This window comes from Rhinatrema bivittatum, chromosome 6, assembly GCF_901001135.1.
Source record: "Rhinatrema bivittatum chromosome 6, aRhiBiv1.1, whole genome shotgun sequence".
NCBI classification, from domain to species: Eukaryota; Metazoa; Chordata; class Amphibia; order Gymnophiona; family Rhinatrematidae; genus Rhinatrema; species Rhinatrema bivittatum.
The window spans coordinates 223,395,393-223,408,168 of record NC_042620.1 but is presented as its reverse complement, the minus strand read 5'-3'; the positions used below and the strand labels follow the sequence as shown (position 1 = coordinate 223,408,168).

The following is a 12,776-nucleotide window of genomic DNA, read 5'->3' as shown; positions in this document are numbered from 1 at the left end:
CTTCCTGTTAGCGCGCACTAACTCCTGTTAGTGCGCACTAATCGGAAAAAACGATTTTTTTGCTAAAAAATCATGCCAAACACGATTTTCTTGTCCTGCCAGACGATTTCGATCATTAAGATGATCGGGCACACGATTCACATCCCTAGAACATAAGAATGTAAGAACATGCCATACTGGGTCAGACCAAGGGTCCATCAAGCCCAGCATCCTGTTTCAACAGTGGCCAATCCAGACCATAAGAATCTGGCAAATACTCAAAAACTAAGTCTATTCCATGTTACTGTTGCTAGTAATAGCAGTGGCTATTTTCTAAGTCAACTTAATTAATAGCAGGTAATGGACTTCTCCTCCAAGAACTTATCCAATCCTTTTTTAAACACAGCTACACTAAGGGGCAGATTTTTAAAAAATATGCAAGCGAGGACTTTTGTTCGCGCACCCGGCGCAAACAAAAGTACGCCGGACTTTAAAATCCGGGGTCGGTGCGCACAAGAGGGTGAACATTTGTGCACCTTGCGCGTGCCGAGCCCTGCACGTGCTGCCATTCCTTCCGCCTCCCCCCACCTTCCCCTCCCTTCCCCTACCTAACCCACCCCCCAGCCCTATCTAAACCCCTCCTAACTTTATTATAAAAGTTACACCTGCCCAAGGCAGGCATAACTTGCGCGTGCCGGCCAGCTGCCGGCGCGTGATTCCCCAGCCCGGAAGCAGTTTCGGAGGCCTCGGACACACCCCTGAAATGCCCCCGGGCCGGAACCACGCCCGCGGCCCCGCCCCCAGAAGATGCGCTACCACGACACGCCCCCTGACATGCTCCTGACACGCCCCCCCAGGAAAGCCCCGGGACTTACTCGCATCCCGGGGCTTGCGCGCGCCACTGAGCCTATGCAACATAGGCGTGGCGCGTGCAGGGGGAGCTTGGGGCAGGTTTTCGGGGGGTACGCACTTATCTTATGCGCGTACCCCTTTGAAAATCTGCCCCTAACTGCACTAATCACATCCTCTGGCAACAAATACCAGAGTTTAATTGTGCGTTGAATGAAAAAGAACTTTCTCCAATTAGTTTTAAATGTGCCACATGCTAACTTCATGGAGTGCCCCCTAGTCCTTCTATTATCCGAAAGAGTAAATATCCGATTCACATTTACCCGTTCTAGACCTCTCATGATTTTAAACACCTCTAAAATATCCCCCCTCAGCCGTCTCTTCTCCAAGCTGAAAAGTCCTAACCTCTTTAGTCTTTCCTCATAGAGGAGCTGTTCCATTTTGGTTGCCCTTCTCTGTACCTTCTCCATCGCAACTATATCTTTTTTGAGATGCGGCGACCAGAATTGTACACAGTATTCAAGGTGCGGTCTCACCATGGAGCGATACGGAGGCATTATTACCAAGTATGAGTGAGCAGTCTTTCCCAGACTGTTCTGTGATGGGATTTTACTCCAATTGTATTAATACTTAAACAATATTAATATTTATTTTAAAACAATTGAATTGAACAAGGTTCTGGTTTAAAGCAAAAGAAAATTGCATTCATGTATGTTTAAAGCCAGTCAAAGCAAGCCTGCCACCACGTTACTGTGTCTTTAATCACTGTTCTTCTTGACTACTGGTTCAAGCAGAATTTTTTTTTATACTTGTAAACAAATGTTTCCTTGTGGCTAGTCATGATTAATAGGATTCAGCTCACAAATCCATGTAAAACCTCATGTACAGAATGAGATGAGATTCTACCAGTATTTCAATTTCAAGTGTATAGTTATTCTTATTGTTCACTGCTTTGATATTATTTTGAAAGGCAGTTAATCAAATTAATAAATCAAATACCAAATCAAATTAGTTTCCAGAGGGCTGTGAAATTCATTCTTAAAATCTGTGCACTATACTCTTAGAATATGTTCAGATGTGGGGGACACAATCCAGCTGAATAAGAAAGTATGAAGTAGGACAAATGGTGTTATTGTCCTCTTTATGACGCATCAATTCAAAAGATTAATAACGCTCAGTTTATTGCTCACAAACCTAAATATAGTTCCACGTCTGCTCTGCTGCTGATGGATTGTAAAGTGAAAATACAAACAATGAGCTAAAATTCCATCAGTACAGGTCATGCACGAATTAAACATATGCTTTAGAATTCAATTTCTAAAAGTTGTGCTCTTTTAATCAATTCTGAACATCTGTACTGTATGTAACTATTGCTCTCTATTGCTTTGTCCAAAAGGTATTCATAATTGGACTAAATGAGGCAAATGGTTAAATCAAGTAATTGTAATTAGATGAGGAGAGCATTTTTAAAAAATGAGATGAAAAGGTTCTAGATATGAGAGATGATGACTTATAAATACAGATCTGATTCATACACGTGAAAGTGTAGATGAAACAGGGAAAGTGCATGTGTTTATTTGTATGTGTATATGTGTGTGTTGTGTGTGTGTGTGGGGGGGGGGTGGTTAGTCAAGAATTGGGAATATAAAATTACCAGTATAAGCATAGTGCACCAATGCCTTGAGCGCATCGGGATCCACTCCTTCCATTTTTATCTCCCCTTCTTTTGCCTCACGCACATCGTTGGTAAACATTGCAGCAAAATAATCAGACACGGCACTTAGAACCAACCTGGAAAGATAAAAGATGTGAAGAAAAACTGAATGAGGTTGCAGTTTTGATTGGAGGCATGGAATTATGGACTTTATAACGGTTCTAGTGGCCAAATTGGCATTGGAGAAAATGAAATTTTAGTTTATATCACCCACTACTGAACCAACATAAAAATCATCTAAAGATGTTGTAGAATATCAGTCTAAGACCACACAGTCCCCTTCAGATTGGAAGCACGTTTTTATGTGGAATAAGAGACTGTGTTTAAAAGGAGAGCTAAAGATGATGGCACAGTGTAATAAAGGGCAAATTAATCTGCAGCATCTGATTTACTAAGGCTTTCTCCCATTCTGTGCCTATGGGGAAAAGGCTGAATAAATCTAGCCCTATTACATTTCTGTGCTATTGTGCCTTTTATTAATGATGCCTCTGTTTAGGTGACATCTATAGATCAACTTGAATTATTAATTTGCTGAGCATGAATACAGTATAAAAATGTGCCCCGTTTAAAAATAATTGAAACAGATCATTATAAGAATGGATATGAATACTATTTTATTTACTTTTTCAAGTGAAGCTCCTTCAAAAAGTTTTCAAAGTACAAATCAAGAAATACTTATGATTCTTGATCCTTATTTTGTCTTATCAGCATATATATTAGATTATGTAGCAAAAGAACTCAAAAACCTTTAATCACTCCTTTGAAACCACAATATTTTGCAATCTATAAACATTATAGATATGCTGTTGTTTGACATGACATAGGAAATATCAAAATAACATGTCCTGTGTCATTTTTTAAATGAAATAAACAAAAACATCAACATAATATTTGGGAAAATACCCCCCCTTACTCCACCCCAGAATCTCCAAAAGGCTCCCCAATCTACAGTGGAAGAAGTAGGATCTTTTACCTCCTGCCACCTCTTAAAGGGTAGATTTTAAAACGTCATGGATGCGTGATTTTATAACATGCGCGCACCAGTGCATGCATGTTATAAAATGCCAGGTCGGGGCGTGCAAGGGGGAGAACAGATCTGCAATTACGTGCGGCGACGCATCAGGATCTTCCCCAGTTCCCTCCCAGTCCGCTCTAATTAAGGAGCGGACTGGGAGGGAACCGGGGAAGTTGTGCGCGCTGTACCCTGCCGGCACGCAATCCCCTGGCACAGCAGCAAATGGCCGCTGTGTCGGGCGCCTCTAACCCCCCCCAGACCGCCCCTGTGGTTAACCCCGGGACTTACACGCATGGCCGGGCCCTTTGAAAATTGGCCCAGCACGCATAAGGACCGGCCACGAACGTAAACCCCTGGGTTTTACACACGTACGTTTTTAAAATCCGGCCGTAATACATTTGTTTTGCTAGCTCTGACAGTTTCCTACATTTGTGTATTAATTTATTCACTATTCTCTTTCACTGATGGGCCCTTAACTCACAGTGCAAGGACCAGTCTCTATTCAGAACTGTGCTTACTGAATATAGAACTCTGAATTGCTATATTTTGGGGTTGCAATAACTTTAATTACGAGTTCTTCTTACTCTCATACAATACTCATTTTCAAGACTAATATTAGTTTATCTGGATATATTGATTATGCTTGAAAAATTTATTTTCCAGAATATAGTATAAAGATCTAAGCATGAAACTGCTTTGGGTGCATTTTAAGAGCAAGAGGTTCATCTACTAAGAATCAGTTTGCTGAACAATTAAATCATAGCCTAGAATATAATAGTGCTATTAGATTTTTTATTTTGATTATAATTCACTCATATCAGTACTTTACTAGGCACATTAGCCTTTTCAACCAACATTAGTTTGATTACATCAGCATCTTGGAGCATAATGTTGATTAAAATGAATTATTCCATTCCATTCTGAAATTTGTCTTTGCTTTTCTATTAGGTTATTTCAAATCCAATGATGTCGCTCTCTCTCTTTCTCTCTCTCTCTCTCTCTGGTGTTAAAAATTGTATGAAAGCATGCATTGTGCTATCACACAGTATGATATTGCCCCTCATTTTCATTAATGCTGCCCAAAACCTTTCCCAATTTCGCCCCTTCTAAAATTTTGGATTCTCACCATGCAATAATCATTTTTTCGCACACGTTATGGCATTAACACATGTGTTAACATGTTATCGCATGCATTAACACCATAATGCATTTTGATGGATGACCTTAGTGGCTCATTTTTCTACAGGTATGAAGTTTTCTACCTATGAGCAGGAATCTTGTGATCTCCTGCAATGAGGAGGACATCACACAGCTGCTTCTGTTGGAGGTAGTTTTCCATCTTGCGAAAGGTTTGTTCTGCATGATTCTTAGACTGGAAGTACTCATCTGAACCATTGGAATTCATTTTACAGGGTGAACAAGTTCTTGTTGGGATCCTGCAAGGGAACAGAAGACGACATTATTGGTAAAATATTAAGACAAGCATGCATGATTTTATATTAAAGCTGAAGATGTATATTTTGTTTTATAATATTAATAATTTTGAAGCTATCGGACATTCAGTCAAGTGCCTTAGTACCCCAGTAATTTTAGGTAACAGTTACTGAGAAAGTATCCTGATGAATCATAGATTAGTCAATTAAAAAAAATATATCTCACTCATGTGTCCCACTAAGGTGTTCAGTTGTTTGTTAGGGAAAGATCATGTTAATGCTATATTTAATTTAAATATGTGACTAATGTCTATATCTAAGTAGATGGCCAGGAAGAAACAAGATTAAACTGAAGACCAATGTTCTCTTGGTAAGGAAATCACAGGCCTCAAATATACCTGCCCTTCCCCTGTTAGATGACGTGGTTCTTTTGCCTAAACTATCTGCCTATACATGAGAATTGACTCTTGACTCCTTTATGACTATGGAATCCCATATTGCCTCTGTCACTAAAACAATTATTTTATCAACTAAGACAAGCCATTTTTTAAAGATTAATGTCTGTCTCTGTTATTCTTGTTTTTATAACAGCCCACTTGAAATTTTGTAATACTCTGTTAGTGGGTTTGATGTTAAAAGTGCATGCACAAATTCCAACTAATCCAAAATGTGGATGCTCAGATACAGACTGGGGATCATTTCACTGGCTCTCCAGTTTGTACCATGCTAAGTTCAACTTCTTTATGCTAACTTTAAGGCACCAACTGATTGTGGATCTTTTAATTTAAAGGATTGCTTGAAATGGTATGTTACATTAGAACATATGAAATGCCATGCTTGCTAGGTGACACCATGGTCCATCAAGCCCAGCATTCTGTCTCCAACAGTGGACAGACTAGGTCGAAAGAACCCAGCAGATCCCACAAAATGATCCATTCCCTGTTACTCACTCCCAAGATCAGCATTGGATTCTTTAATCTACCAAGGTAATAATGCTTTTTGGATTTTCTCTCCAGGAACTTGCCCAACATCACTCCAGGATCTTTTAAACATTACAATGCAAGTTGCCTTGATCACATCCTCTGGCTACAGATTACACAGCTTGATTGAGCACTGAGTGAAAAAGTACTTTCTACTATTAAATTTTCAGGTTGTTAGCTTCAAGGAATATCTTCTTGTTTTAGCAAAAGCATTAAGATTGTCACAAGAAGCTTTCCTTTGTGCCCCTTCTTTGAAGGTAATAAACTGAGTCCCTCACGAAGAAGCCGACAGGCGAAACATGGCCTTGTTGGGACCACAGTGTTTGAAACTTTGGCATGGTACGGTTGGAACTATAATTTCTTGAATTATTTTTTTTTTTATTTTCTGTTTATTGATTTTTCAAAAAGTCACAAAACAACAATGTTTAGAAATTTGTCATAAACCATAATATCAGTGTTTATATATTAACAATTATAATGAACCCTTATCACAACAAGAAATAATATTTTAACCACCCCTAACTTGTTCATATCTCTATACTAGGAAATATGAGAGAGAAGATGTAATTAAGAACAGAGATACAAGGAAATAATGTATTAACATATCATCTAAATGCTTCGGAGTTAACCATTGCTCATATTTCTTTCACAAACTTTCCCTTAAGCTTAATTAGAATGAGAGTTTAAGTAAGTGCGTAGATGGTCTGGCTCTTTAAACAAATATCTGCTATTTTCATGAATTATAAGGCACTGACACGGGAACTGAAGTAAAAATTTAGCCCCACTTTCTTGAACCTCCCTTCTCATTTCCAAGAATTTTCTCCTTTTTATTTGCATTAACTTAGTAATATCAGGGAAAATATTAATAGGATATCCATAGAACTTTTGTTCTCGATTTCAAAAAAACAGTTTGAAAGATAAGATCTCTCTCAAGTGCTGTATCCAACTGTGCAAAAATAGTGGCTCTTTCTTCAACTTCTAAATCACTAGATTTTTCCAAGATGGTAGTCAGGTCAAAGGAGGCGTCCATCTTTTCTTTCTGCTCACTTGATTCTTTCTCTTTATCTGACTGTGGTAAATAATACACTTTAATAATTCTAGTTAAATCATTTTTCTTCTAACTTCAAGGTTCTAAGAAAATAACATTTAAGCAGTTCTTGATGGGATAGCAATCGCATTTTAGGAAAATGTAAAATCCTTATATATAATTCTCCAGATTTTCCATTTTAACCATTTTAAAGTTCTCCGATTTTATCAAATTTCCCTGAATCTTCTCTATTTCAGTAACCTTAGTTTCCAAACTTCCACAACAATCCTCTGCTGCCTCACCATCACACCTACCACTCCTCCTCTGCCTCATCACCACACCTCACCACTCTTCCACCTCACAACCACTCCTCCTCCTCCTGACACAAAGACAGAAAAGCAGGACAAACTGACAAAAACTTTCACTGCAACAAAGAAGACAAAAGATGACAACAGAACACAAGACACTGTACTCAGAAATTGCTAGCTAAACTCCTACTGCAACCACATTCCAACAACTCACCTCCTCTCCTCTCTCTCCAATGCCTCACATACCCTCAAAATAAAAAAATGTTGCCTGTTATCCCTTACTTATTCTAAGACTTATGCCAGGTCATTCATCAAATCACATTAGGGCCTTATCACAGGCATTAGGGCCCTAACGCCTGCCATAATGATGTGATAAATAACACATCATGAGATGTGTATGCAAATTTTGAAAATTTAGGAGTTTGGGCAAAGTTAATGAAAATGAGGGGTGCTTAACATTGTATGCAATAGCATAACACATTATCACACATTTTAACACCAGAAATAACACCAACTTTTTTCCTGATGTTATGCCCAAACTGGGATTTGCAATAAATATTGCAAATCCTGGAGAGAGAGGGTGGGAAGGAAAGAGAGAGAGAGAGTGTCAACTAGTAACTCAAGGTGAGGTTTTGGTGGTGGTCTAGGGTTTGGTGGGCAGTTTTACATGCACAATCAGAGGTATGAACAGCACAGTACACATCAGGGAAGACTTGATGTGATTTGGAGTGAGGAAAGGGACACAAAGATGAGATTTTTACAATGTATTCTTGCCCTAGTTTCATAGTAACTAAGTAGAGAGTGCATCATGCTAGGGCAAGAGTATATTGTACAAATCTCATCTTTGTGACCCCTTTCTCACTCAAAATCGCATCAAGTCTTCACTGATGTGTACTGTGCTGTTCATACCTCGGATTGTGCATGTAAAACTGCCTCCCAAACCCTAGACCACCACCAAAACCTCACTTCAAGTTACTAGTTCACCCTCCTATAGTAGTATAAGTAGTTGACTAATATAAGAGCCTTATAAAGAGTCTTTCTCTCTCTCTTTCCATGGAGATGCCCAGAATTTAACATTACATTTTAGTTGTTTATCTAGCTTTATTTTATTTTAGTAATCAGTTTTACTTGCCATTTTTGGGCCCAGTTTTTACTAAGAGTTTTTCAGTAGACACATAATGGGAGAAAACTTTTTAAGGTTGATGTACTAAATTGTAAAAGTTTACACAAAATCAGGTGAAATTTCAAAGGAGTTTCACAAGTAAATGCAACATACTGTCGTACCAATTTTCAAAGGACATTTACGTGCGTAAAGTGCACTTACACAGGTAAATCCTATGGACAATTCAATTTTCAAAAACCCACTTAACGAGTAAAGTGAATTTACATGCTTAAAACATAGTTTTACACATGCAAATGCTTTTGAAAATCAGGCTCAATCAGTTTCTGTACAAATAATTTAACAAAATGGTTTTGGGATGCAAGAAAATGAGGCAGGAAGAGTGCAAAGGAGTGTGAAAACTTCCAAAAGGGTTAGGATTTTACATTTATAGCCTACATGGATGTATGGGTGGGTACTAAGACCACCAGGAAATTTTGCAGTCTGCTTTTTTTAGGGAGCGGTGGGGGGGGGGGGGGGAAATCTGTCATTTGGGCCACAAAAGCTATTTAAACCTTGCAGTGGTTTGTATGAACTGCTACTTCCAGAACCATTTTCACTTGCTGCCACAGTCGGCAATGCATGAATGAAGGAAAACAATCTTCCACAAGCACATTAGCATCCGTAGCAAAATTGCATGCAAAAGACTGTTAACCCATAGAGAAAAGCACATCGGCATCTTAATAAATAGGTCCTTGTGTATGTATATTATGTCTTATGTTGTTCTTCAGTTCCTATTATTGTATACTATATTGATTTATAAATTGTAGTTTTGATTAGATTGCATTTTATTACTCTCTGTTTGACTGATTTCATATTGATATTTGTATTGAATTGTACTTTTCCTTTATTGTTTCTCATCTTGGGTACTTTGTTAGGGTGAGGCATGTCTCAAATCCAAATAAATAAAGTAAGTAAATAAATTTCAAGTTTGACAGGACTCAAATGGCTTTTTGACAGTGGAAGATCACTTAATTATTTTTTATTGATGACCTACTCTTTCATTTTGTTAAATATTATTACAAATGTAAAATTATTATTTTTCTCACTTTGCAATAATAGACGATGAGACTGTTTTGGAAATCATCTGGATATAGCTTATAATTTCGTAGATTTACATTTTAATATTAATATTAATATTAACTACATTATGTAAAAACAAATCTAAAAAGTCTTTCTAATTTACATAGATTAAAGAAATATACCAATATTGAACAAACATGTAGCAGATTCTCAACGAGTACAATGTCTGTTAAATCACTTTTTATAAGTACTTTTCTGATTATGAATAACCATTAATGTTAAGCTGAGGAACTTTTCATAAGATTACTCTTCTTCATTTGAGAGTTCAGAGCAATTAAAGTTTTGAGGCTTCATAATCATGGAACTATATAGTGCTGGCCATTTCAAAGCTATGAATATCCATGGTTATTCTTGTGCTGAATGCTGATTGCAGATAAGCCTGATAGTCTTGAGTTCTCAACCAGGTCACCTCTAACTTCCCTTTCCCTCCCCCATGCCATTCCTTTCCCCTTCCTCTGGCCCTTGCCAGCTTCTCCTCCTTATCTGAAATCATTGTAGAGGAAACTGTCCATCTCTCCTCCTCACTACTTGTTCCTCTGATCCTATTCCCACCCAACTCTTCAGTTCTTTTTTCCTTGTCATCTCATCCTGACATATTAAAATAAAGTCTTGATGTGCCCACCTCCCTCCACAACACTCTTTCTTCCTCATTTGGCTCGTGGGTCAGCAAGAAACATTTTGTATTATGGCAGGAGTGAATGGAGATCATTCCTACCCTTTTTCACCATTGTGGCTTCTGGAGTAAGCTGGGAGGAGTTTGGGGGGATTATACAGTGGAGGTGGAGGTTTGTAGGCCATGGGGCATGATAGTGACTAGCACTTTAAAAAAAAAAAAAAAAATATATATATATATATATATATATATGTCTGATGACATTTGCTTTATACCATAGGACGGTATGGATTTTAGCCAGGGAGATAAGAGGGGGCATTTTACAGCCTTGTAGCCCCTTGAAGCCAGTGGATCAGAGCTTGAGGGGGGGGGGGGGGGATCATCATCATGCATTGTTGCAGTCAAGAACATGCACATTTCCTGGTTGATGTAATATAAGGAAAATTCTGTTAGTAAATCCTATGGGGATTTTCTCACAGGAAAACAGCACAGATCACCCTGTTTTACTGTACCTTAGCAAATAGGTCTGTTAGCTGACTAGATCCCTTTGAATACTGATTTCTTAGTGACCACCTTCAAAATGGGCAGACAATGCCAATATATAGCACTCTGGTTTCATGAATAATAAGTATTCGCATTGACTATAGACTGTTCCATGTTGTATTGTACAAAGATGGTGTATGTAATATAATGGTGGGCTTAATTTTCCCAGTAGTTTAAAGTGATATTTAGGGAGTGATTGCAATTTGGTGGTGGTGTAAAGGCAGAAGTGAAGGTGAGATTTCAGTAGTAAAATGTTATCTTACAGAAGCTAATAAAGCCCAAAAATGTTTTGTGGTCTGTGTCTTTAAATTGCAGTCAAACTAAACCACTCATATTTTTCAATCCATTCCAGAATGACTTAAGGCATATTATGGATTTTTTTTTCCTATTCTGACAAAAACAGCATTAATTTGAGTTATATAAACCAGTTCTGTCTTTTTCTCTTATTGCATGTACAGAAATTGCTCTTTTGGAGAAATATAAATTTAAATTATTTTTAAGCTTTGAGAGGGCAGTTTTCAAAGTCATTTATCTGAGTAAATTAGCCTGACTGAAAATGGCCCTGTTTTGCCAGACTTCAAGTGCAGATGGGCTTCCCACACCTATATTCGTAATCAGCTTGTAATGAGACACTTCAGATGATGGTTTTAGGTCAGTGGGTATACATGGGATTTTCAAAAGTCCACATGCTATTTTACACATACACACACACACGCACACACACGTGCACATGCACACACACACACACGTGCACGTGCACACACACACCAGCCCCATCCCTAGCCACCTTCCCCAGCTGCCCTTACAAATAGCAGGTGCAAAGTAAGTAGGTGCTTTTAGAATATGTACTTTCCGTTACCTTGTTTCCAAAAACTAACTACCAGGATTACTAAGCTTAGCAGTAGACAGGCTAGATATTGAAGAATGTGATATTCTTATTTTCTACAGGTTGAAATGGATAATCACATTTTAATTCAATGTAAACAATAGGAAATTGAAAAAACATATCATTTGTTTGATCAACATGTTCCCTGTTTTTAGTAAGGCATACTCAGTAGAAAGAAGGCTAGATATTGTAGAATAAACTGTTTCCAATTATCCCATGGGTCATCATGTGTCTGAGTAACTGCAAACAATATGCAGGAAAAAGTAAAAGGGGTCATGGTTTCCTCCAAATCTTTTTGGCCTCTGGAGGATGAGCAGCATCATCATTATCATCATTATCATATATTTATGGCATGCCTTTCCAGCCAATGAGTTCAAGGTGTTTTACATATCAAAGTAATGACATAATACATTATAGCAATTTTGTAAGATACTTCCTTGATACAGATAGCGTTAGATACAGGCAGAAATAATACAGCAGAGTAAGATACAGCAGAGTAATTGTGAGGGATACATAAGTTATAGGAAACAATATAAACACAAAGAGGCATAACAAGTGAGTAAGATTTGAGCAATATATGCCATATTCACATAGAGTATCCTAGCAGCTGTGAAAGATACATGGTAATAGAAGGTGCATATGCCCATGGGATTACTATAGTTGGATGGCATGGGCAAGAAAAGTATCTTGTACAGTTTGGGGTAGATTTTGAGATCTACGCGTGGGCGTATATCTGTGCGAGCTACCTGGCGTGCTCACATGTATGCCCGATTTTATAACAAGAGTGTGCAGGCACGTGCATGTTATAAAATTGGGGGTCGGTGCGCACAAGGGGGTGCACAATTGTGCACCTTGTGCGCGCCGCGCCCACTCTGAGCCGTGCTGCCTTCCCCCATTCCCTATCCCCCGATCCCACCTTCCCTTCCCCTACCTCCCCGCCCTTCCCCCCTACCTTTTTCTTCAGTTTTCTTTTGTTTTTAAACTTTCTTCAGCCCTGGGGCTGAAGTAAGCTCCACATGCCGGCACTTGGCCGGCACGCAATCCCCAGCACAGCGACAAATGGCCGCTTTGCTGGAAGCCTCTGACCCTGCCCACCCCGCCCCCCTGGACCGCCCTGCCCCACCCCCTCCCTGCCCCTTTTTGCAAGCCCTAGGACTTACACGCATTCCGGAGCTTTACGTGCGTTG

The 12,776-nt window shown here is 38.8% G+C and overlaps 1 protein-coding gene across 8 annotated transcripts in view; it reads right to left on the bottom strand.

Moving 5' to 3' along the window:
- The window catches only part of KLHL4 (kelch like family member 4), a 569,208-nt gene that overhangs the window by 63,934 nt on the left and 492,498 nt on the right, over window positions 1-12,776 (bottom strand). For all 8 annotated transcript variants that reach the window (XM_029606594.1, XM_029606595.1, XM_029606600.1 and 5 more), the window contains 2 exons: window positions 4,820-4,993; window positions 2,483-2,619 (listed from right to left, as the gene is read on the bottom strand). In XM_029606594.1, the coding sequence (XP_029462454.1) occupies window positions 2,483-2,619; window positions 4,820-4,993 (311 nt within the window). The remainder of the gene's footprint in view (window positions 1-2,482; window positions 2,620-4,819; window positions 4,994-12,776) is intronic.